This window comes from Sceloporus occidentalis, unplaced genomic scaffold, assembly GCF_023333645.1.
Source record: "Sceloporus occidentalis isolate IW3139 unplaced genomic scaffold, rSceOcc1.0.p SCAF_1, whole genome shotgun sequence".
NCBI lineage: Eukaryota > Metazoa > Chordata > Lepidosauria > Squamata > Phrynosomatidae > Sceloporus > Sceloporus occidentalis.
The window spans coordinates 58407903-58435278 of record NW_028316981.1 but is presented as its reverse complement, the minus strand read 5'-3'; the positions used below and the strand labels follow the sequence as shown (position 1 = coordinate 58435278).

The following is a 27376-nucleotide window of genomic DNA, read 5'->3' as shown; positions in this document are numbered from 1 at the left end:
ATTCACAGCAGGGCATTTAGTGTGATGGCAACCCCCTAAATATTAGACATATTTCAACTTCTTATTTTCAGGTCTGTGGTATCTATTTTTGCAAACCTTAACCAATGTAATTTAGCCTATCCTGTATTTTATAAGTAACATAGACAGTGCAGATAAATTTTGTGTACTATTTATATTGTATTTTCATGGCTGTGCACAATTTTAGAATCTTACATCTAGTCAGCTTAGAAATATTCATAATATATTAAATAAATGTTGCTGAACTGTGTAAGTGTTCAGCTGACCATTGGGTCATGGATCATTTTCAGTAACTGTGGCTGGGAGCCTGGTTAGGGTGAGTACACGTCTTCTTCAAAAGTCCAATAGAGATGAGATGATTGAGTAGATTCATTACAGGAGGCTTTTGTGCCAACTGCTTTGAAGGACTCAGTGTAGCAATCTTCCTGACAGAGTAGATACATTGGCTAGGATGAGTTTTTACAGCCTCACTGGAAGGCCATGTACTCGCAGTGATGAGGAGTGCTTTTGGTTAGGTGAAGTTCATCTGTGGACATCTTTGGACTGGGATACTCTTGCTACAATAGTCCAATGGACTGTTAACTTCTCAATTGAAATGTTGCAATGCACTCTATGTGGAACTTCATTTGGTAATGGTCTGGAGTTTGGAGCTGGTGGAAAGGGCTATTCCTAGGGTGGTGGTGGGCAGGAAGCATTGAGCATGTGATCCTTATTTTGAAATCTCTTCATTAGCTCTCAGTCAGTGAGCAGCTCCAGGTTAAAATGTTAATATTTTCATCTGATGCCCTTAAGAGTCAGGAGGAAAATATTTAAAGGACTGCTTCATCCAGTACAGACCCATTTGGGATTTAAGATTGGCTGGGATCAGTGTTTTTGAGGTTGGTTATCTCTTGACTCAGAAAGTTCTTGGACTCTTCTTTGTCTATTGCCAAGACACTGATATATCATGGCCTCCTTTGTCATCTCTAAGAAGTGTAATGGAGGAATAGCACAATATCCAATCCTATAGGCACTGCAAGTCCGTTACCTCACAGGCCAGATGCAATACAGAGGTAAGGCTGAAAGCTCTGCTATACAAGCATGCCCTGTTGGCAGTCTCTCAGGTGGTGGGAAAGCAGTTGCTACAGGTCATGCCATTGGGCGCTTTCCACTTCTCAGCCTCCCATTTCACCTTGATCCTCTTCTTTGATACTAACTCCATTGACACTGGTTCTGAAGCATGGTGGAGTCTACCTCGGCAAGGCTGGCTTGAGAATCAGCTGTGGACTGTCCCAGCACTCCAGGTTGATCACTTGATACTGGGGGCATCTTATTGGTTCTGTCTTCACACTCAGTATTCAAGAAGCTGAAGAAAAAGAAGAAGAATCCAGGTAATTCTACCATAATCAGTGCTTCTTCCTTACAGGCTGGGAAACAGCCTTGCCCTCAGTTCAAACAATTTCCCTTGTGATTTCAGTGACTTTGCTTAGTTTCAGTTCCAGGGTGTCCTACTTCACCACATATCTCAGATGCAGGAGTGATATCTGATTGTGAGATATGGTATTCTCTCAATATTCAGAAATCAACAGATTAATAGTCAATACAGTATACTGTCAAAGTGGTTTTCCACTGTCAAGACTGTTATCTTCCTCCTGTTCCTGCGATTTGCTTCAGTTCGTCACAACATGGGCTTCAGTCTAATAGAATCGTTCTTCATCCCATGGTGGCTGTGGGTTCCGCTCTCTATCTAGGCTGATATTATCCAGTTCCTGACATAAGTTCTTTCAGTACTCTGTAATGTAGGGAACACTCATCTCTATCCTGGAACCATTTGCCCAGATGATGACATGGACGTTGCTGTCACAACTATTATAGGAGCCAAGACCAATCCAGAGATGCTAGCTTGTATTGTTATATGGAACTTTCCCCTTATGGATTATTACTATTATAACTTTATTACAGTCAAAGGCCAGCATCAATAATAATAAAAAATACATAAAAATGATAAAATACTGCATAAAAATAAATAAAATAATATACACAATGAACTGCTTTAATTTTAAGTAACTTATGGATGTCACCACTTTCACAGTTGAAACTGTGCTTCACTCATCACTGGGACCACCACTGGGACCTACAGTACCACCAATGGGATTTGTTAATGAAGCAATCAATACCACATTCTCCAGAGCACCAGGATGGCACTATTCTCCTCAGGAGAAGAACTGACTATCAACCACCTGTGCTTCATCTGCACTGCAGATTATGGAGCACCAGCAAAACTCTCCCTCTTGATCTTCAGTTCAGTTGCTGGCATCTGCCATTCTGTCCACCATGCATCTAATCAGAGTTTCAGAGTCTACTACTCCATGTGCTAACCACCCTCAGCAACAATCTCAATCCATTTTGAAAGATGGCTCCTTTTCTGACTCTTGCTTGTCGGTGCACAGGAATCCCCTGCCTAGTGAATCCGGTGGCAGACCCTTATCCTCCTTTCCCTACTGATGATGTCTGCTCCTTTGATTTTCCTTTGAGGAGATTGTCTGGATCTTTGGGCCTACAAGTCACTCGGTCCGATGTAAGGTTGGACGATCCTATCTTCAAGGATCTCCAGCATCATCTTCCAGCTCTGCTTTTCATTGCATTCCTTCCATACCTGCTGCAGGTTATGCATTGCTCCTGCTCAACACTGTTGTCAGTTTCATCCACTTTGAAGAAATTAGAGGGGCTGTATACAGTTATGGACTCTGGAATAGATTAGTTATTGCAGCATCCAAAATCAAATTCAATTATAGTAGATGCTGCTCAGTCCAAGATCTTTAAAAAAAATCCACACAGCTCCTGCTGACCACAAAGGTAAGAAGCTGAATGCAACAGGGACAAAAGTCTATTCCACCACCTCCCTATTGAGCAGGATAGCCAACAACAGCACCTCAATGAGGGCTTATCAGAAGTTCATTTGGGAGAAGGTGTCAGCATATTTCAACAGACTCGCCAAGCAGGACAGAAGACTCCTTTCTCAAGGAGGAAGCTACTTTCTTGTCAGAGAGAAAATCAAGGTGGCAAAGCATGCTGTGAACTGCACAAGAAGGATTGTCGCAAGTGTAGCTGCAATTTGCTGGCATGCCTGGTTCATGTCCTCAGGTTCCACCACTGCCAAGTCCATGATATAGAAGACCTGCTTTTTCTTTTTATTATTATTATTAATATTTTTAAACTTTAAAATACAAATTATTACACTTTCTTCATACAAATATAAACCTACTCTTTCATATGGTTGGTCTGTTCCATGCTGACACAGATTCCAAATTGGAACACATCCATAGAAGGAGGACCACAGCTAAGAAGATGAGTTTCCAGACTCAACAACAGTTCGCTTCCTGTTCCAGATCTTACTGATGGAGGTAACATCCCTCGCTGATGCAGAAGGGCAACTCTCCTCTTTTATCCTCCCTTCATTGGCTCCCCTTCCCCTTCCGGTACAAGCTTTTGTTATTGACTTTCAAAGCCCTCCATGGATTGGCCCCTCCTTACTTATCTGACCTTCTTTCTCCTACATTCTTACTCGCACCCTCCGCTCTGGTAGTCAAGGTCTCCTGTCACAGTGTAGGACTACCACTGCCCCCTCCTGAATTCGTCCCTTCTCGCTTGCTGCCCCTTACTCCTGGAACCTTCTTCCCCCACATGCACACCTCATCACTTTTCTACCCAGTTTCAAAACTGAGTTAAAGACTATATTGTTTAGAGAAGCATTCCCAGAGGTGAGCCCCTCTCTGACCCAGGAAGCCTCCTTTTAACCATCCATTAAGAAGCCAAGCCCTTCCGCCAGTCCATCTGCCTTGGTCCAGGCCTCGGAGGTGGAGAAGAACTGCTGGACCTGATCCTATTCCCCACCACCACTCCCTTCTCCTTTTGTGTTGTGTCTTCTTAGATTGTAAGTCTGAGGGCAGGGAACCGTCTAACTAACAGATTGTATGTACAGCGCCATGTAAATTTACAGCGCTATATAAATAAAGGTTAATAATAATAATAATAATACACTGGACCTAAATGATAACTTATTTCCATATTGCATTCAGACCATCCCACAGGCATTTCCTGTGCTTCACAGTGGGTTCCTTTTCCTTTTTTTACTTTTCTTCTGCAGCAGCAGAAAGGTTAGGAGCCTTTCTGAGCATTAACTGACTGACCTGTTTAGTCTAGCTAATTTAACATAATTATTTCTTCCTTTTCTCTGCACTTTGGCATTGTTGATTGGTTTTTGGTGTCTAATCTCCGGCCTTGGAGTTACCTCATGGACATGGGTCTGGATTACCTCATCACTATCTTCACAGACTTGAATACCAGAGAAGGACAGTCATTTTCAGTGCCTCCTATGCCTGGGTGAGGGGCACAATGTGGGGGCGTGTAAAAACTGCAAAGCATTTCCCCACCCCAGGACTAAGCTTCCTATGTGTCACAGGGATTTTAGTTATTTGTAATTTGTTGCTTTAACATTGTATTTTCATTTATGGTTGTTAGCCATCCAGAGCTTTTACTGTATGTAGAAGGGTTGGGTGTGGATTAAATTTTAAAATAAATAAATCTTATTTTTGCTAGTTGTTTATGTCACAACTATTGCTATTACTTTCAGTGATATATGGGAATTATAATTTTTGAGTAACATCTGTACCACCACTTCCCCAAAAAACCCCAAACAAAAAACCAAATACTAGGTTCTGTACAGTATGGTCTGGAAGGAGGTCAGTTGGGGCGGGGGTGACACTATGAGTTACCACACCGGGCGACACCAACTCTAGTGACACTGCTGAAATTGTCAATGCCTTCCAGCAATATAAAATTGATTGTGGTAAATTGGCAGATCTGAAAATGTGTTTTAACAGTTCTCTCTCATGTGTTAAGTTTTGTCAATGGAGGAAGCTTTTTACAGGAGGAACAAATTACAAAGACAGTCCAGAATTATAGAGCCTCATTCTATACAATGTATAGACTTGACTGAGACAATGCACAATTCTCCAACAGAACCAAGGGCATGGCTAGGAGATATATACTATTGCAGACTCTCTTAAGTTTTATATAGTTATTCTAAAAACTGTAATGTTTTCTAAAAACTGTAGTGTTTTTCAATAATAAATATATGAGAATAAATCACATTGAAACTTACTCTGGGGTTTGATAGCATCAACAATGAATGTTTAGGTGTCTTTGTCTTCTGACTGTGTTTCTGCTAACTGATTTGCTGTGAAGGAAAGGAAAAATAAAAGTAAAGTCAGAATATGTAATCTATATTTAAAATAGCATGCATACATATTCTCTACCAACATTTCAATTAAAGCAGAAGTATTAATTTAAAAAAAAAATACTTTTTTGTTATACTGATTACCCAACAGGCCCTTACTTTTTATTGTTACTGCAGTCCCGAAAGGTAGCTGAGTTCCACATTACTAACAATTTATTGTTGTAATTGACAAATACAATGAAATACTCTCTGGTTCCCCCAAGAGGCCAATTCAGATATTGTAGTTTGGAAAATCTAAAATGATAGCAGCAGCAGCAGTAGTATTCCACTTCCCCCCCCCAAACCTAAGCATCTCACAGTTTGAAAGAACAATACAATTAAAAACACACAGAAAGTTCATTGAAGTAGAATTAAACTATTTATAGCATTAAAACAATTCACGCTCAAGTTAAAAGAATAAAATGCAATTAAAAAGATAAGAAGCCCATAAAAACAGTATGGCTCAGTTAAAACAATACAGCACCACCTAGCTTATTCTTTAAAACTTTCTGTTTTAAAAGCCTATATGAATACAAAGGTTTTAGCCTGCCAAGAGAAGGACAAGAAGAGGGCCATTCTGGCCTCCCTGGGAAGTGAGTTCCAGTGTCTAGGGGAAGCCACCGAGAAGGCCCTCTCTTGTGTCTCCACCAGCTGCGGTTGCGATAGTGGTGGGACTGAGAGAAGGGCCTCTCCTGATGATCTCAGACTCTTAGCTGGCTCATACAGATACAGCCTGTCAGGTTGCCAGGACCATATAAGCAGCATTTTGAATTGTGCTTGGAAAACAAGGTGGCAACAGAGGTGTTTTAGTAGGGACAATATAGTATGGCCCCTGTAACTTGCCTCAGTTAACTGGCTGCAGCTCTTTGGACCAGCTGAAGTTCCTGAACATTCTTCAAAGGTAGCCCCAAATAGAGCACATTACAGTAGTTGAAACAGACTGTGAACCAATTATTCCCCATTGCAGCATAAGGGAGGCAGTCACCCATGTCAACCTTCCTTCTCCTTCCCTCGTTGCTCAGACTGAATCATCATACACACATCCAGTGACGAACAACAGCAAGACAATTCCCATTCTGTTGAAAAGTAGGCTGGAATGCATCTCTTTGTGTGTATTCTGTCTTATGTCAGGACAGAGTATAAGCATTAAGATAACATTAGACAAATTCAATTTGAAACAATTTTACAAATTTAGTGCGCTCTAGAAAAAATCCACAACCAAGTCAAACTGAGCTCCAAAAGCATTGATGAAGATCCAGGTTTCAACTAGGCAAGGGGAAGGCTTTCCCCAGCTAGGATGCCACAGCACAGAAAGTCCTTTCCCATGTCTCCACAAAGTGTATTGGTCCCACTGGTGGGATAAAGAGGGCTCCTTGCAGAGCTCAGTGTTCACTCTTGTGTACCTTCAAGTCATTTCTGACTTATTATGGTGACCCTAAGATGAATCCATCTTGGCAAGATTTGTTCAGAGAAGGTTTGCCTTGCATTCCTCTGAGACTGAGTGAATGTAATGTGTCCAATGTCACCCAGTGGGTTTCTATGGCTGAACAGTTGAAGCTTGGTATCCAAAGTTGTAGTCCAGAGCTCAAAACACTACACCACGCTGGCTGCTCAGTGTTCATGCAAGTGTGTGTGTGTGTGTGTGTGTGTGTAGAGTCATTCCTTCCAGTAGTGATTTCCCAGGTCATTTAGAGCTTTAAAGGTCATCATGGCATTCTTGAATTCTGACCTGAACTACGTTGCAACATATCAGGAAGTGATATGTTGCAGGTAAAGGACAGCACTTGCAGTTCCTTTAAAACCAATGTATATGGTTTCTATTTAATAATCCTACCAGAAGCCTCCATGTGGTTTTTGTTGTTGTTATTGTTGTTGGCATTTCTAGGTTTTGTTCAAGGGCAGGTCCATATAGAGCACACTACAAAAATATAAATTGGAAAATTATCAATGCACAAATTATTCTGACCAAATTATTCCTGTTCAGGAAAGGCTGGAGCAGGCTCTTCTGAATTCTCACTTCATTTATTATTCTTTTTTGCTTGATGTCATTTTGTGAAGCTTCTGTTGAAGATCTAACATTGATAGCTGTTGATCTAAAGAACTAAAATAGAGAATGACAACTTTGTTTAATAGAATATTCTTTCAAAAGGAAATTTTAAGATTCCCCAGAGCTGTGTAATTAGTCCATTCAGAAGACTTGTTGAAATTTGCATCTACATTTCTCTGCCCATCATTCTATAGTAGTCACTGATGCTTGTTATGAATTAACGCATCATCTTTAATCATTATGAATGTTTCTTCAAACTGCATGGTTCACTTTTCTTGGGTTTCATGGCTTATATAATACGTATCTCCTGGAGAGCAATTCCTGCACCTCCTGATATGTTGCAGAATGTCATCCAAGAATGTCTTCTTATCAGCAAAGACTTCTAGCCAGTTGTTTCATCTGAGACTAATCTTACTGTTAGTGGTAGGTGATCAATGTAAAAAAGTATTTCAGTACATGATTTTATTTTTTATTTTTTTGCTTTTTGGTTTCCATAGTGTATCAAACCATTTCCCATTTAAAATAGTCTTCATCAAGGTGAGGAATGATTTTATAGTAATATGAGATTCTGATGCTTCTGAAGTAATCCTTGAAAGAAGTGTCTACTAATGTAGCATTCTTGTGGTAAATGCAAAGAGAAATAATCCTCTCTGTAATCTTCTGAGGTAGCCTGAAATTTATACAGAGATTCTAATGGTACTAGAAGGATCCATTTGACTTCACAGGCTATAACCAGAAGAATGGGAGCCAATGTATCTAGAGCTGTCTTGCGCCAGTACTCTCCATATGGCGTATGGATCATCAGTTTACGTTCTGATGTGTTTCCAAGGTGGTAGCAACATGTTTACCCAAAATTATGTGTATAACTGCATGGTGTCACCCAACTGATTCTACATCTCCCTTTTAGTCTTACGATGCTTAGTTAATACCTGCTTGCTTATGGCATCTCCCTGGTTGTTCACTGCTAACCTCCAATGGAGGACAAGTCACTTGACAGCAGGCTTGGTTTTAGATCTATTTTGGATCCAATACATATGTGTCTGTTCAAGTTTTTAGGAGTTTGAACATTTGGGGGAAGCAGGAAAGGAACCACTTTTTTGTCCAAGCTTTTAATTGTCCTACTCTATCCACTGTGCACATTTTAATATATTTGCATGCTATCGAGTGAACTTGATTGACCTTCATAACTCTTTCTTATATTGCACCAAACCATTCTCTTCTGTCCCTCTTTTGGGCTAGTTAACATTTTTATTATGAGCATTGAAAAAGCCCACATCACGGAAAGAGAAGTTGTGTAGGTTCCCCTAATAGAGATGGGTGGCAGTTGTAGATGAATATTTGAGCAGATAAGAGAGTGCTGTGTGGCAAACACCATGTTGTTATTGTGTACCTTCAAGTCGTTTTCAACTTGTGGTAATCCTAAAGTGAACCGGTTTCCTTGGCAAGATTGAGAGGGGGATTTTTTTTCTTCTCTGGCTGAGAGTGTTACTTGCCTAAGATCACCCAATGGGTTTCCATGGTCCAGCAGGAATTTGAGCCCTGGTCTGCAGAATTATAGTCAAACACTCAAATCACTGCACCACACTGGCTCTTTGGTAAATAACCAGCTGATTCTAAGCTTTAGGAAACTTCTATGTGGGGACAATAGTACAGTGCACCCGCGCCATACACGGGCGTGCCATACGCAGCCTTGAGCATACGCGCTCAAGCCGCGGGGCGTGCGCGGGGCGGCGCGTCCCATTGCCCGTTGGCCCCGCGCGCACCCACACCGCCGCGCCACCGCGCACGAGCCCCATTGTTTCCAATGGGGCTCGAGCATAGGCGGAATTCGCCTTACGCAGAGGGATCCGGAACGGATCCCCCGCGTAAGGCGAGGACGGACTGTATAGACAAGGAGCTCCATCCCTGCTTAAAATATATGTGCTCAAAAGTACTCTAGAAAGATTCCTTGGAATGGTTCTTTTGTATATATTCTGTCATCCATTGTCTTGTTCCTTTGGGTTTATTTGTATTCAAATCTAGGGATCTCATATTGAGAATCAGCAGGCCCTTATACAGATACCTCAAAGAGCAGTTCCAGCCTTTAAGTCTTAAGAAAGCTAACTTTATGTTAAAAGAGGTCTGCCTTGTCATAACCATCCCGAACAGCTTAGCTGGAGATGCCACTGACTTTATCAGTTCAGACGTAAGACCCTAACGGAATATTTTAAGAATAAGTAAAAAGGATGGGATTGAAACTTCATGTTCTTTGAGCATGCATTAGCAGGGCTGACCCAAGACTTTTTGTTATTTGAGGCAAAAGAAAAAGTGTCCTTTTCCTATGTACAGAAGTGACTAGCTTGCAGTTGAATCATACTTCAGTATAAACAGCAGAGCAGTATCCACTGCTTTACCTGGACATATCAGGATAATTTAAGGAGCAGAAGGCAAGTCATACAACACTCACAGCTGGGTTGTCCAACAGCTTGTAACCATTGCCTCCCAACCTCCAATGCCTTAGATGATCACCTTACTCTGTCTTATGGCAGTGTCAGCTTTTTCATGTCATCATCAAGGTCAGCTAGACTAGAACTCAGTTTGGTTTTGTTCCATGATTTCTTGCTTTTTTGGAAGCTGTTAGTCTCTGTCCTTATAAGCCTTGTACAGTAGTCCCTTTTATCTATGGCAAACATGTTCCAAGATTCCCAGTTGATGCCTGAAATCATGGATTGTACTGAACCCTATACCTATAATGTCTTTGGATCATGATTGATCATAGGTAACTGAAAGCATGGAGAGTAAAACCACAGATAAGGGAAGTACTGTACTACTTTATATTTTTCGACCATGGCTGACCGCAAGTAACGGAAATTGCAGAAAGTGAAACCACAGATAACGGTGGCGTACTATATCTTTAGTATATAGTATATCTTTCAGAGCTATTCATCATTAGCCAAACTGTTTACATGATTCTGTTAGTCCAAGTTGTGGTTATAAGAATTTGTAGAAAAAAGTCTTTTAATCCTCTTTTCAGCTATTCAGATTGACCATATTCTCTGTGGTACTTCTCATTTGGGGTTTGTTTTTTGTTTGTTTTTAGGGTAGGTGTTGAGCTTGTAATCTTTGTGCTTTTATTCTTTTCCTGCTCTTCTATATGAAATATACAGTAATTAAAGATTAAGCTAAAATATTATAGGATTATATTGTTAATACTTTAAGGGCAAAAGACATGTTTTGACTGACTTTGAAGTAGGATCTTATAGATGACCACAGAATATGTTGTGTGCCTTCCAGTCATTTCCAACTTGTGCTGATGCTATCACAAGATTTAATTGGCAAGATTTGCTCAGAGAGTGACTTTCCCAAGATCACTCAATGAGCATCCATAGCAGAGTGGGTTTTTGAACCCTGGTCTCCAGTCATAGTGCTCAAACCACTGCTCAGCACTGACTCTATAGAATATATAGATCAAGTCATTCTGTTCCATCTGGTTGTTCAGTATTGTGAAAATGTTTCTATATGTATGTATGCGTGTACACACAAGCAGACATACTTCTTGTCGCTGGTGTTATGTCCCTTCAAGTCAACCTTGGCTTATAGTGACTCTACCCTAGGGTTTTAAGGTAAGATTTATTCAGAGGTTTGTCAGTGCCTTCTTTTAAGGCAGAGAGAAAAGCCAGCAGATTTCCACAGCTAAGTGGGGGTTTGATATCTACTCTCCCAGAGTACTAACCTATTATTCAATCTGCTACTATTTGGCCACCTTTAATTCAGAAGATGTTGAAAAACAACAATGAAGCCAACTTTAATGTGGTTAGCATATGTTGTATTTACAACTGTGCTTAAAGTTGACAGTACTAACTGGAAATATGCAGTGCATGACAGTAGTGAGCTAAATCCAACGCTGTGCATTTATTGCTGCACTAACCTGATGGAATTTTGCATTCTTCAGGGCTGCTAGATGAACCCAGAGGGTTTCCCTGCCCTATAGATTTGGAGTTTGGGTTACAAAGAGGCCCACAGTGAGAACAGCATTTTGCTGTTCCACCAGCAGAGGTCCTGCATTGGATTCTGTCCAATATGGGATAGGTGTGTAGATAAAAAATAGTTCTGTCTCAAAAGATAGATGGAATATGATGGTGCCTCTTTCTACCATTTTGGAACTAAGGTATATACTCCTACAGAAATGGTTTGTTTTCAAATTCTAACTACTTGTGATTTTAGCATAATCAATTTTGCTTGAGATTTGGCATTGAAATGTTGGTTTTCATTACCTTTTGGAGTTCTTTGTTATGTACTCATAGCAACTGTAATTACTTCTCTAGTTTGAATTCCTATAAAATAGTTGAAAATGTTTGCTGTCAAGTCACTTCCAATTTATGGCATATCTAAGGTGCAAACCTTAAGGCAAATCTATCATGGGATTTCCTGGCAAGTATCTTCAGAGGGGGTCTTGTCATTGCTATCCTCTGAGGCTGAGAGTCACTTGCCCAAGGACACCCAGTGAAATTACACGGGTGAGCTGCCACTGCAAAGAGCTAATTTGTCTGAGATTAAATACGAATTGTTTATGGAAAATTGTATTCTGATGACATCTTTGTTCAAATAGCAATTACATTTCTATATGCTTATCAGTGAAATCAGCACTCTCTAAGCAGTTTACAGTATATGTAAACTAATTACCCCAACATGCTGAGTACTCCTTTTACCAACCTCCGAAAGGATGGCAGGCTGGGTGAACCTTGGAGCCCTGCCTGGGATCAAACTCATAACCTTGTGGCTGCAGTACTGATGTTGAACCACTGCACCACCAGGGCTCCTTTGTAGGCAGCATTTCATATGGAAGAAGATATACTAAATAAATTCCCATCCATCAGTATGTAGTTCACGTTCTCTCTTCTCATTGTAAACTACCTGGCAGATAGGTTAGCTAATAGTGTGCAGTGCCCTGTATGTTGCATCCAGTTGTCTTTGCTTGAGATTTTTTCTTCCTTATTTTGGTATCTTTAAAGAAGTATTGATTTGGCTTGTTTTTTCACAGCTACTCCTCTTCAACAAAGGTGGAGTCAAAATAATAAAATTGGACATGAAAACAAGAATTTATAGACCATGCTCATCTAGTTTAGCAAGGGGCTCTAGTGTATACAAAATGAAGTGATTTTTTTTTTGCACAAAATATTTATATGGGGATTTGTTTCCCTTTTATGAATTCTCAACATCCTTGTTTAAAGATTTTTTGAGGATTTAACAATGTTTTTCATATGTGATGATTCCAACAGCTAAAGTGGTTAACAACACTGGTTAGCGTCTTATTTGGGAAATGTAAGCCTAAATGCGCCATCCATTCATAACTGCCAGCCTTCAGTTTTTTGGCATTATGCCTACTTTCACATCATTCTCTGCATGCCAAGGGACCTCTTTCCAGACAGAATGCAACACCAGTCTAATCCTCAAGCGTTGAGGTTTCTTCTCTAGTATAAAGAGATTGTAATCTATGTTTTCACCACTGTTTTCTTTCATTGTGTGTATGTTGCTATTTAGAACTGTTTCAAGACTTTTATTTAAAAAGCCCTGTCATTTATCTTTCCAGGGTCTTCTCCAGAAGCAGAAGGAATTGGAGACACGTCTTATTCCAAGTATTATAAATCAAGAAGAGAACTTTATTTCATCACTTTAGGAATTCCAAGCTCGATAAATGGATATTGTTGTGTTGGCACTTTACTCTTACTACTGTAATTATGAACCAATTCTGCAGAATGTGGAACGTATTCATTCACTTGAGGACGCTTGAAATATGATTACATATTTTGTATGCTTATGATGAGCTTCCAGTAATAGAACTTCTTTAGCGGGAAACAGTGCTGTATGTGGTTTTGTTTACATGGAATAGTTATCTAATTAATTTAAATTTTGTGTGTATTCTGTTCTTAGCATGAGTAATAAAGTATTGGGCAGTTGAATGCTATTGCTGCTTATGTTTCTTTTAAAATTTTATGCATCTTATATTACCATGTGGTGAAAACCATATTTTAAAGAATTGTGGGGAGGAAAGTAAGTTACCAGTTAGCCAAAACACCTTGAAAATCAAGCACACAGCTTTTCTCTATTCATATAGAAATAATGTGACAACAGTATGAAGAATAGCTGCTAGCAACTGAAGTCAATGTAGTAAATACTATATAATACCCAAGTGTGTTTTTAAAGGTTATGCTAATGCACAGCATAATAATAAATCCCACTACATATGGAAATACTACTGTAACTGTACGCATTTTGAGACTGTTATAGTTGTGATTCCACCAGTGACATAATTGCTAGAGGAGCCATGACGCAGTCCTGTTTTTGAGTTCTGTGCTGAAATAACCTCAGAATTAGAATTCACTAGCTGCAGCTTCTGTACAATGTGAAGTGCCTTTTAACAATTTCTTTCATGGTATCAGGAAGGGTAGTGTTGGTGAGATCAGTGAAAAGGTATGTGGAGTGTTGGAAGATTTGCACACTTGTAATATAAATTAACACTTCCATTCAGATTCTGTCCAGAATTCTAGCTACACCTATGCATAGATGTCCAGATTGCTATCATCCATAGTTATTTTATTATAGGCCAGGTATAGCACCGATGATTCATTTTATTATTTTTCACGTATGCATCAAATACATCTTTTGAAGTGCATAAAAGTGGTTTTCTCAAACAGCATCCAATCAAGTGTTCATAATGTGTACTTATCTTCTACATCAATTTATTATTTAGCGCACTGTATTTTCCATCAAGTTTGTGTTACAACACTGGCGTTTTATTTTTGGAGTCCTGAAAAAGGCAGTATTTTGACAAATGGTTTGATTCAATTCTGCTGCCAGATGAAATGCTTATTGCTGTCGTAGGAACTTACTTCTCATTTACAATGTAATTAGGTCAGCAGTATTTAAGTTTGGGGAAGTTGTGCACCCCTTTTTGCTATACATTATTAACAATTAAGAATGGACCATAATGTAACACAGCTCTCCCCCCCAACACCTATGAGTAAATGGTGTGAGTCAGTAAACCCATGCAAAACACAACTGACATACTAATAGGCAAGAAACCTTATTTATTAAATCAGTGTGCAATACAATTCAATTTTAAAGCCAGTCTTCCCAGAAAATGTTGGCCCGATGTCTTCCATAACTGTACCTCTCAGAGATCTTCCACCTTGATTGAATGAGATAGTAGGTATTCCTCATACTAAACATTTTGTTTGAATAATTATAGCTATATTCAACAGTAGTTACTTGTATCTATCTATCAGATGGTAGATACTGATCACTTTAGTACTTTTCCTGTGTAAGGATACACGTTTTAAAAAGATTATACAAATCAATATACATCCATCTGGTAGCTTCTTTACAGGAGTACACACCATCATGTTTTTTCTACTTCTGTTTAATACACAGGCATACCTAAGTTGACAAACTGTCTGGGAAAGAGGCTTTTTTAAATAAAATCTCTTCATGCCTCCTTAGCCTCCCTTTCTAACTTGTCTTCTGTGTAACTAGAATTTTTAGTAGCATTGGCATTAGGACAAGGGTGAAGGAGGGCAGGAGAAACACAAGCATTTGCTGTTGGGTTGCAGGAGCAATACAATAAAGCTTGAGCAAGGAAAGAGCAAAATTCTGCTCTAGCTGATCCTGTTTTAGCCACACGTGCCTCCTTACAACAAGCAAGGTAAACAGCAGCTGCCATTGGAATCTCTTAGTGAGCATGTGTGAACAGCAAAACACAGCCATGAGCACAGCAGATAAGCCTCACCATTATCTCCAGCATGTTTAAAAAAGCATAGATCTGTAAGTTTAGCCACCAAAAGGTAAATTATTAGGAAAGTGGAGGCTGGTGGAAAAAAAAATTATTTTGTATGCATTTGGGAAGAAGCCTTGAAGTAATCTCTAGAAAACTCCAAATGCTCCCCCCCCCAAAAAAAAGAAACCCCTCATAGAATGAGTAACTGGTGTAAGAACCTATTCCTATTCTTTCCATGTTGTTTCTGTTTTTGGTACCACAGTTGCTGTTAAAGATGAAATATCCAAGAATACATCTACTTTGTTAACTATGTAGAGATCTTGTAGCACCTTTGAGACTAACTGAAAGTAGTTTATTAACTGAGGTATGCCTTTATTAGACTTCCCTGCTGAGGGGAGCAGAGGTCGTGGTGTGCTAATTCCATATAGTTGTTCTGCCAGACATCCTTACCTTATCCTCATCAAGATGTCCCTAGATGTCAGAGCTCCCCCTACTATGTTTGTCATGATGGTGACATGGAATATATTCCAAGTAGTCTTAAAAGGTAAAATCTAGTTTAAAACACTCTCCTCATGTCTTCTATTATAAGTTGGGCTGTCACACTTCTAACAATGTAATATAAGATAGTAAGAGGCAAGCCTTGAACGTCTGTTTTCTACAAGTATGCTAGATATATATCCCAGCAGACCTATTCTGGATTTGAGGAATCTGTAGAAATAGTATTATTTCGCGGGCAGAACTTTAAAATTTCTTGGTTGGGACTTAAGAGATCTCAACCAATAATCCCATTACCTAGCTATCTTAGTGGTCCTATGTGAACTTCAGTCTGTGGACTATACTGGCTAAACAGAGAGCACTCCAGTCTAATTACGGCCAGAAGAGAACAGTCAACAAAACGTAAAAGCTAACACATTTGGACTGCTGGATTTACTTAAACTGACGTCCTTCCACACAAAGTTTTTACTTATCTAGCTGAGTATAGCATTGGACTACAACAGTAGATAAATACAGAGGGGCTGATGACAGCACATCTTCCACCAACTGTTATGTGCTTTTTAGTCAACTCCAACTTGACAAGAGCTAATCAGGGATTTGTCACTGCTTTTTTTCTTTTCATTTGTGGAAGTGTAATGTGCCCAAGGTCACCAAGTGGGCATTCACAATTGAACAGGGATTCAAACCTGATTTACCAGAGTCCTAGTCCTACACTCAAACCAGTTTATTACATTTAATAGTATATCACATTATACTGGCACACTAAAAAAAAACAACAAATCAGGCAAAAGCCAGAGTAATACCAACAGAAATTCCTTCAACATTATAGTAGCAGCTCAGTGCTGCTCTGATCGGTGTAGCTGGGTCTAGCTATTTCAATTTCCATATACAGTGGAACCTTATTATACGCGGGGGATCCGTTCCGGATCCCTCCGCATATAAAAAAATCCGCCTATGCTCGAGCCCCATTGTTTCCAATGGGGCTCGTGCGCGGCGGCGCGGGAGGCGCAACGGGTGCGCGCGCCCATTCAATTGCTCAAAGCCGCCTATAAAAAGACCGCGTATGCAGAGGCTCTACTGTATGTATCCCACAGCTATAATATTATTGGGGGCATTATGGAGACATTTAATTATGGTTAGGCACAGCTTGGTGCTGGTTTGAGTATCACCATCACCACAGAATGGTTTACTCGGGCCTCCCTCAAACCACCCCAGCGTTGACCCTCACAATAGTCATCCTTAACTATAGAATCTCAAGCTCAAAATTTTCTACCATCTTGCAAACAAGTCCTAAAAGTTCTAACCTACAAAAAAGAAGTCTAACCTGGCCTACACGGGCTCAGAGTACTTCCATATAGCCTGAGAACACAAATATTTACGTATGTTACCCAAGTTCCCTCGGAAGACATCAAATTGTCTATATGATGGACATACCCATCTTGTCCTCATAAAATCCTGTGAGATAAGTTAGGCTTTAAAAAAGTGACTGACATAAACACGCCAAAGAAGCTTAATGATCGAGTATGGATTTGAAACGGGCCTCCCACGCACCCTTATTACTCCACACTAGTTTATCATGTTTCCAACACTTTCCTGCCTCAATTATTGGGAAAGAGTCCTATTTGTCACAAGTGACTAGGCTTCTGCTATTTACAAACCCATTTTAATGTTACTGTAAAATTACCCATACTTGTAAATACACACACCAAGAAAGAGCATCTGTTTGATTTCTGCTGCTTTGATTTTTCAAAAGTATATGTAAGCTCTATATGTTTGCTTTTCTCACCCTATTCCCTACAGCACTTCTGAGGAATGTGTGCCCCCTTCCACATGTCACTTGATGTCAGTTATAGCTTCTTCTATCACTCCTTCTACAGCAGTTTTTAAAACCTACTACTTTTATGTTTATATTATGGATCACAGTCCCCAGATGACAGCAGACTCTAATACCAACCCTAGCACCAACTGTTTTATCCACAATATACTTCTCAGACCACTCCACTCACTTTTTCCAAGCTCATGTCTAAATCAAGCAGCCATTACCAAGGATTGCCTTGCTTCATTCTGTCTTTCAAGGCTTTCTTTAAGTGCTCAAAATACCAATGTCTACATCAGCATTATAGATGTTAAATTTATTAGATCTGCAGCTTAATTTTATTTTCTATTATAAAGCAGTTGAAGTACTATTTTACAGCAGATGTCAGAGATGATATACAGTGCGCCTGTGTTATACATGGGTGTGCCTTACATGGCTTCCAGCACATGCTGGAAGCCCACACCAGAAGAAGCCTCAATGTGCCTCAGGCACGAGCTCCATTACTTCGAATGGGGCTTGAGTATACGCATTCTTTCCCTGATGGTCTGGAAGCGATCCACACGAAAGGGAAAAGCCCAGTGTATTGAAAACAAAAGAGGGTCGTCCCCCCCCAAGTGTTGAAACAAGCTGATTTTTTTTTTTTTACTACATTACATAGATCACAATATGCTGTGACAAGCTGCATATCGGCTGATGGGAAAAGTTCAATTTTATATAACATATGAACAGGTCAATGATTACATATCACAGCCTTGTGAGGCTGTTGAAAAAAAATCTTCTAAGTTCAGGGACACAGACTCCCTTATCAAGATAAGTCCACCAATGTTAAGGCTGCACTTGATAGTGCATTAAATTCAATACCCTTAAGTCTAGAGATTTCAGTGGAATCACTGACCCAATTCAATATAACCAGGATGGGAATGTATGGCTCTCCAGACATTGTTGGGTTTCAGACCCATCAACCATGTCAGCCAATAATGAGGAACAGTGTAAGCAGCAGCCCAACAGTATCTAGAGGGCCCCATATTCCCCACCCTTGCTATAAAGGTTTAATCTCAAAGCACTGCTAAATAATTAGCTGAGTAGCTGTCTGCATTTGAATTGTAGTATCTCTTGTAGCAAGAGAAATTTTGCTTGGCTTTGAAAAGCAATCTTATGTCACATCATGTAGCACTGGTGGGGAAATCTTATCTTATTTATAGCAAGCAAGCCAAAAAGATCTCATCAGGCTACATCTATTCCATCAAAGCAGATTTCAAAACAAAATACAACGTGGAACTAGGACCCATCAGGATGACATTTTTATTTTCAAAATCAAAACCACCCATTGGATGTTTTAACTGAGGTATGTAGCCAAAAATCCAAAGTACTTGTTAAAGTAACTATAACTGTCTTTATAGCTAGCTATATATAAAGATTCTGTACAAAACTTTCACACAGAGACATAAGAACTTTGATAAAGAAAAAGTAGTTTCAGCATCTTGTTACACTTGCCTTTAAAAATGAAGCCAACTCCTTTCACATATCATTGAAATAAACATTCAATTTACAGTAAGACAAGACTTCAAGTTGGAAGTCTCAATTACAGATGAACTACAAAAATGTAAAAACGTAAAAGTGCCAACAAACAAGTTCGTTCAAGTACATTAAATGTTTAAAAATATATATATATATATTTATTTCAAACTTCAGGTACTTCACCCGATACAGACCATCCATGATTTAAATTATACAAGAAAACATTTGAGATAAGAGACAGGAAACGTTTGCTAGATCAGAGAATAGAAACGGTTATTTCACTTGTTTGAACAAACAGAGTCCACAACAAATTATTTTAAAAGAGTTTAACTTGGCTTAATTCTGTTTGGAAAATGGCCTGGAAGAATTAGAAGTGATATCCCAGTTACTGGGAGATGAAGACTGGTCCATCTCTATATTCTGACTGTAGGCAGTCAGGAAGTAGTTCCCTCCTTCCTGGTTCTGAATTGTAGATATGGGGTACGTTGTTCCCAGAAATGTCTGATGAGTGAGAACATTAAAGTGACTGAACTGGTGGGGCACACTTAACTGTCTATTGTAAATCTGAAAGTTATTGAGAGGAACTTGTTCAACTGAATTAGTTCTCTCTCCTTCAATAGTTGCAGAGACAGGAGTAACAGGCTGTATATCCTGCATATCAGTTTTAGATGCTTTTTCTGTCAGAAGCTGGTGTCGTCCTTCAGTAGGCAACAGTGTATCACTTTGAGACTTTTGCTCACAGTCTGTTCCATGGGATGCTTTGGTCTCTTTCTCAAAAACTTCCAAGTGAGAATCATACTTTGAGGCATCAATGCAAACTTCTATTTGTGATGCTTCATCCCCTGAATCCAAAGACATGTCCTCCTCATCCTTTTCGTTTTCTATGAGAACTACATTAAGAAGAGAAAAATCCTACTCTATTGAAATAAAAAACTTGTTTAAAAATACTATGCACTACTCACACAGTTAGGCTTCAGGTCTGAAAGTCGCATATCACTTAGGGGCTGGTCTTCTGTCATTTTTGTTCACTTACTCAACACACATTTAACCCTGTGTGTGAACGTCCGGACATTCCGATGCTAAAAGCTTCAGCGAAATGTGTTCATGCTTAATGCTGGGAAACCCCAACTTCCAGCTCCAAAGGATTTAATGTCAAAACAGCATCTAAAGTTATACAGTAGGTCAGTATTTGAGGTGAAAATTAACTAACAAAATTACTGACACCCTCAATACTAGTTTTTCGAACACATCTTCACTAGCTTGACAATAACCCTTCTGCATCACATGGAAATTTCTTGGATGCCCCGCTAGACAAAGTCTGCATTTTAAGATGCCACTCATCATTATATTCCTCTTTCTATCATTCAACTGTGATCTGCAATTTGTACTCACTGCTCCTTTACTTATAATAGTAGACAGACTTTCTACCAGTCCTTCTTTCTAGCTATCCTTATGTAAGTAAAATTAAAGAAACATGGTATTACCTGACTGTTTCTCATGATCAATGGGGGGAAGAAGGCAGTTTTCTTCAGTAATCAAGTTATGGTAGCCAACAAGACTTTGCAAGTTCTGCATGAAGAAATCCACTGAAGCGACCACTATTCCTCTATCAGCATAAGTTGCTCTTACCACATTCTTCTCTAAGTACAGAGAGAATGAACAAACGCTATTTCAGTACGCAGCAAAATAATTCTTTAAAAAATTGACAATTCCAATAGTGATTTTCTACCTGTTAGGAAGACAATGTGCCTTTGCTGTATATTCTGAGCTTGAAGTTTTACAAGGCACTCTAATTCTGGAGTATTCCGAGTCTGAGAATCACAGCTATGGTACGACAGAATCTCAACCATATGTTTCTTCTGGTAAGTATTCAGAAGTGTCAGCAAATTAGTGGCATTTGCATTTTTTCTGGAGGGAAAGAGCAAGTAGTCTTCTTTGTTTAAAAGCAGGTGTGGTAATTGCATTTTTCACAATACAGGCAAGCTTAGATCAAACAAACGAACTAGATTTCCTAAAGCTTTTTTTAAAGTAAAATTTACAACCTAGAAACCATAAGACCTTATATGAAAGTGGAGCCACACACAATCAAAGGAAAATGAATCTATGACAGGTGAAAAAATAATTTTGTGGTTTTTTAAAAAAAAACAGGGGAGGGGGAACAGGTATAGATGATGTGCTAGTCAAATATGAAACAGAAAATGAAAAAAACAGAAAAAGAAAAAATGTTTTTAAAATCTATGATTGTAGCTGCAAAACAGCTGATGGCACAACAGAAACATGAAGTGATTTCAACAGAGGTATTCTAAAATTGAGGAAGTTCCAATATTTCATTATGCCTCTTCTACTGGATACATTAAGAAATAATACACACCTTCCAAGTTCCTTCAATTTTTTCTGTATTTTGCAGTGAACTTTCCACTGCCACTTTCCATCTGGAGTACTGTGCTCTTCAAGGAATTTCAGAAAACTGCTAAGTTTAGCTAATTTGGGAAACAAAAAGTAAAATGCAATTATGGTAATTAGCTTTGATCGTTTCAGAGCAGATTAGACAAATCCATGGAATAGACACAGTATTTATGTCTATGTCTCAGGATGCATTAGTAGAGTCTTTCCACAGATCATGTACCATGTAATACCAGCTACGGGGGAGAGTGGGGGAGGAGGTTATTGCCCTCAATCCATACTTGTTAGCTTATGAAAAAATGCTGTTGAGCACATGGAAGACAGAGACTAAACAATTTGGGCTTTTGTCTGAATCAGCAGGATACTCCTCAAGTGTGCTAAAAGTCCATTCAATCTAAACATTTTTCTTTTTCTTTACTCTCGTCGTAATTTCTCTCAATTCCTGATATATCTAACAAGGGTGTTGTTGCTGTTGTTGCTGTGTGCCTTCAAGTCATTTCTGACATATGGCGACCTAAGGAGAAATTTCTCACGAGGTTTCTGGAGCTGAGTGTGTGTGTGACTCACCCAAGGTCACCCAGTGGTTTCCATAGCTGAGCATGGAGTTGAACCCTGATCTCCAGAGTTGCAGTCCAATGCTCAAACCACTACACCACACTGTCTCTAACGAGTAAGTTCATAAAATTCCATTCTCCCAAGTGTATGTGAAATCACAAGCTGCTTTCCCTCTTCCCATGCAGAACCCTTCCTTCCCTTCAGGGTTTTGCTTTAACAATTGTATAATGCTACATAAGGGCCAGTGCTAATCACAACTAACATTAACAAGGATGTAAAATAACTCCATCTGCATATGTAAAACTCTGACTGATGTTAATCAGGGTTAGCAAACATGCAGACTTCTGAACCCTGCTTGGTTAACACAAGTCACAGAAACACATAGTCATACAAACAAGAGGGGACCTGCAACATGCTCTTGATCACCATGATTTAGAAATCAGAAACATTTCATGTGAACATATTAAACTGTTAGCTACAAAGAAGCTAAATAGCCAACTTGATTGCCATTTTTAACAGAAAAGTCGGTTCTAAATGCAACAAATGATAAATAACTTATTTGCAAACCTGTACCATTGAAAACTAGTGCTGCAGCTGAGGCTAACTTGTTATTATGTTTGTACAGCATTTAGATTTGAGGTACTCTGTACAACATTGATAAATGGCTAAGTAATGTTTTCACAATTAATGATATTTAGTGATGTAACCTATTCTATACACTAGTAGCTATTAATCAATGGTACTCCATCTCCCAAAAGCCTTAGACAGCATAGGCAATGATCAGAATTCAGGGATTTAATGTTCCAAAATATCTAACAAAATTCAGCGCATGTGTGTTCATCCCTTCAAGTGGTTTGTCAGTTTATGGCAACTACATTAATTTTGTAGGTTTTTCTTAGACAATGAATATTTAGAAGTAGTTCTGCCAGCTCCTTCCTCTTAAATACAGCTTACAGTACATGAAGTACTAACCAGGGCTGACCCTGCTTAGCTTCCAAGATCAAAGAAATCTGGTGCATTTAGGGTTTTAATCCCTGATAGTACAATATTTTTTATATAAGGATACTTGCACAGGAATATTTTAAAACAAAAACTAAAGATTTTTCAACAAAAGAAAAATCACAAAAGTGTTATGCTAACTGCACATCTAGAGATTACACTGGTACATTAAGGATCTGAAATTTTTTCACACTCTGTCCTAGGTTCTAGTGAATGTAATTATATCTGTCTATCTTACCAACAGTCATAGATTCTGGATTGAGAACAGATTCATCAGAGACAATGAAGCCACCAGAAACAAATAATTCATTGTAAGTGTGATTTTTAACATCATCCAGGCTGTCAACACCAGCAAAACTGACACATGGGAGCCTCTTCAAAGTTACTAGACATGGTATCTGTAAAACATATGGTTAGAATTTGACAGTAGTACAAAATACAAAGAAATTAAATGAAGGAAGCGTAGATCAGGTATTACATTTCTCCAAGACTATGCACATAACATATAAAGGCTGTAAATACAAATAAGTGAATGAATAATCACCAAAGTCTATTTAGATTTTGTCTAAGAATACAACAAATTACCAAGCCACCTTAATACATGGCAGTGGTTATGATCTTCACATACCTGATCAATTAGATTTTCAATATCTTCATTTTGAATAATGATAAGCAATTTATCCAAATCAGCTCTTCTTCTTAAGAACTGCTCAGGGTGACATTCTGTATTACCTAATTTAGTAAGATATTCCTAAACCAAACAGAGAAATCATTGAACCAACGTAATTAATTTAAAACTTTCAACAAAAAATGCAGCCAATAAACGTAGTAGGCACCAATACATTCAAGAATAATAGTGACCTAGAGCACACTTTTTGCCCTTTGAAAACTGTATTTTAATTTCAGCATTCTGACTAAACATGTAAAACTTCAAGATATTTTGAAGCCATGGGGGGGGGGGGGTACATTTTCCCTGTTTTATTCCCTTTAAAAAAACACAATTGTTTTGGAAAAAATGAAAAGAATGCAGTATTGGTGTCCTTTAATGACTGAAAGTCATTTTCTTACTTTAAAAATATAAAACATGTTAAGTATAATCTGATCATTCAGTTATACAGTCTTCCCTTCGGATTTACGGGGGTTAGGGGTGGAGGACTATCGCGAATCTGAAAAATTTGCAAATAACTGGGGGGGGGGGAATAGTGCGCTTGTGCATTTTCCTTTCTAAGCCTCAAACAATTCTAGCAAGCTGTTTGAGATGCTGGAAGGGCAGGGGAGCATGTGATGGCCACTTCCTCCTTCAGTCCCAAGGTTTGAGAGAGATCCCCAGAACTCTCTCAAACCTTGGGCTCAAAGGAAGGGGTGTGTGCTGGCTGCTTCCTCCTTCAGTCCCAAGGCTTCAGGGAGGTCAATTATTCCCGAGTCCCTAGCTGTATGCGCACACCCTCCCGGCTGTTCCCTCCATCCTTGGCTTTTCCTTCACTCACAGGGGGAAAGCCTGGGAGGGACAGAGAGGGAGGACTGCACATGCACACAGCTAGGGACTAGTGGATAATTGAATCCGTGAATCTCAAAGCCGTGAATACGGAGGGACGAATGTGTAACTTAACTATAAAACATCATGTTTGGTATATTCATTTTATGCAGAAAATAATTGCAAAATGAATTACACTGAATGCTTATTATCTGCTAGGGTTGGCATCAAAATCTGTGGATGCTCAAGTCTCATTAATTACAATGACATAGTAAAGTGTTGTTGATTGTGTAAAATGGCAAATCAAGGTTTGCTTTTTGAACTTTATATATATTTTCAATATTTGCGAGCCATAGATGGTTGAATCCATGGAGGGAAAAAATCGGTGGATATGGAGAATATGGCTGTAACTTTTTTAAAAAGAAAATCCATATAAATGGACCTATAAAGGTCCTGAACCATAAGAAATTTCTTTGGTGTTACCAGATTTTTTTTTTTTTTTTTTTGGGGGGGGGGGGGACAAAAGAAATTACCAAGATTTGCAAAACAAAATTATTTTGTCTCTACTAGTCTTGCATGAAGCAGATGTAAAGCACTCATTCTCATAAAACAACTGAGAAGAAAATTAGGACCAGAAGTTACCATAATCTGATACTGTCCATAATACGTCTCAGATTACGAGAGTACAATATTTGGGCCTACTGGCTACAGCTGTTTCATTCTTGGACACACACAGTGGACTGGTAACTGACAGTTTATGCACCAGCACTGTCTATGGACCACCACTTCAAACAGCACTGCAAGATAAGGTTTTGTGTAAAAGTGTACCTGCTACATAGTTATTAAAAATAATGTAGTGGAACAAATATACCAACAGCTTGTCTTAAATATTTCATACATCGTTCTAAATAAATCCTCCATAATCAATTTCCCCTCTGTTTTTCCACAAAAATATGGCTTCTGGGGGGAAAACTGAAGGGGAAAAAATCTTAAATTTTTCAAGTTGTTCTCAAGCCTTCACATCTCTAAGTCTGCCCACAAATCATGAGATCATTTTAAACAAACAGGCAGTTTTCCAACCTTGCTGCATCTACATGAAACAGAATATGCTTTCAAAGATCAGTTGTTATGACACACATTGTCACGGTTCCTTGTTTATTTAAGAACTATGCCTACCATGCTTGTAAAAATAGTATTTCCTTAAGAAACAACTTACTGCTATTATTATTTCTCTATCACTCCTCAATTCTATCACAATTCTATCACTGTAATCAGAATAGAAAACTACAAAACACACAACAGGCTAATATATGACATGAAGCACTTTCTCAGTGCCATGCTTCAACTTTTCCACTTTGTATTAGCTGTGCATAAATGTATTTCCTGAAATACTCAGAGAAAGAAACATACAACTTATTCACATGTGCACACAAAGACCTGGTAAGAAAGGAAAGTATACCTTTATTTCTTTGCAAAGTGTACTCTCTTGCTTTTCATGGATGTAAAATTTGACAATGTTCTTTTGTACATCTTGCATAATTTTGACAATGCTGTCAAACACCTCTGGTTTTAATTGGCTTATAAAGCCAACCACAGCTGTCTGGGTTGTAATGTTTGCATTATCTACCAGCTTTGACATCTTCTCTCTCTGTGGCACAGAGTCACTAGTAGAGACGTTTAACTCTGCTTCCAAATTCATCTCCATGTCGGCACTCACTGAGCTGTGTTCTTTTCCTGTGTCCAAGATTGCTAAATGATTCTGCTCATTAATCAATGAATCTTCCTCTACTGTACTGCATGGTTCCTCCGGCAAGGGCTCCATATCAAAGTCACACGAAAGAGGCACAGGCTCTTCTGATGGCAGGTTCAATTCAGTATCAGTAGTTGAATCATTTGCCAGTTTAGGACTGCAAGTAAACGGAACACTCTGGATGCCACGTGAAGATGACAAAATCACATCGTTGAGCTTTACACTCAGTCTCTCTACATATTCCTGGACAGCAATACCCGATGCCTGTAAACATATATATTCAGAAAGTCCCATGACACCTTCCTGGACTGAAAGAACAGGTCTGGATATTCCACTAACATACGTAATATTCTTCTGCTTCAAGATCTTCTGAATCTTACTGGTAAACACGTTGTATTCTTCTAATATTGCTCTTTCTATTACTCCACTTATGGAATCTACCACAGTGTCAGTTGTCTCAATTTCACATGGAACTTCACATTTTTCCTCTTGCCCTATATATACTTCATCTTCTACTATTTCCTTCTGCGAGTCTGAAAATGCAGAGTACGCAGGTGGATAATCAAAATTTCTTTGCCTTTTTATTATACGAGGGTCAGTTTCAGATGCATCCTTTGGTGGTGAGTAAGCAAATAATTCATCTGGAGACTTCAAACCTATACAAGAAAAGTCAATCTTATGTCATCTTTTAAAACATTCAAGTGTATTAATTAAACATTTATATTGCCCAACACAAGGAATTTTTCTTAAGTGCACTTTAATATTTTATTTATTTGGCTATTTATAAATATTAATAGAAAGGACATGTTCTGTCATTTTCAAATATAACTCACACTAATGGAGTAATAGCAAGTGCATTTAAGCAATTCCTAAGCAGTTTACAAAGTGTAAGCTAATTGCGCCCAACAATCTGGGTAATCATTTTAGCAACCTTGGAAGGATGCAAGCCTGAGTCGAGTTTGAGCCCTTTTGCTAGCATTGAACTCACAACCTGGTTTGTGAGTGAGTGGCTGCAGTACAGGCATTTAACCACTGTGCCATCAGGTGATAAAACAACAGTAGCAAAAAAAACAACTGACTGGATTCAGGCTCAGGGTCAGTGCAGCAATCATGTTCTCCCCCTGCCAAGTATTCTGCCCAGGAACCAAGCAGCCAACACTACCTGCAATTAAGCTAGATGGAACGGAAACTGCAATTCCTCCACTCCCAAAAATATATATAATTTGATATTTATCCTGTTTGCATATTAGTCTATTTATCCAGCTCTGCATGTATTGACCTTACATGCATA

General features: G+C 38.9%; 2 protein-coding genes across 6 annotated transcripts in view; one reads left to right on the top strand and one right to left on the bottom strand.

The window, feature by feature from the left end:
• CCDC66 (coiled-coil domain containing 66) overlaps positions 1-13261 on the top strand; it is a 53244-nt gene extending 39983 nt beyond the window's left edge. For both annotated transcript variants that reach the window (XM_089522394.1, XM_089522386.1), the window contains exon 19: positions 12892-13261. In XM_089522394.1, coding sequence (XP_089378520.1) covers positions 12892-12978 — 87 coding nt within the window. In that variant the 3' untranslated portion in view covers positions 12979-13261. The remainder of the gene's footprint in view (positions 1-12891) is intronic.
• TASOR (transcription activation suppressor) overlaps positions 1-27376 on the bottom strand; it is a 103494-nt gene that overhangs the window by 7116 nt on the left and 69002 nt on the right. For 2 of the 4 annotated variants that reach the window (XM_089522353.1, XM_089522363.1), the window contains 7 exons: positions 25795-26741; positions 23490-23612; positions 23100-23259; positions 21276-21384; positions 20634-20812; positions 20389-20544; positions 18675-19794 (listed from right to left, as the gene is read on the bottom strand). In XM_089522353.1, coding sequence (XP_089378479.1) covers positions 19241-19794; positions 20389-20544; positions 20634-20812; positions 21276-21384; positions 23100-23259; positions 23490-23612; positions 25795-26741 — 2228 coding nt within the window. In that variant the 3' untranslated portion in view covers positions 18675-19240. Of the gene's footprint in view, positions 1-5161; positions 5237-18674; positions 20069-20388; positions 20545-20633; positions 20813-21275; positions 21385-23099; positions 23260-23489; positions 23613-25794; positions 26742-27376 lie in introns of those variants that run through there. The other 2 variants (XR_016281019.1, XM_089522371.1) reach the window with 2 other exon arrangements.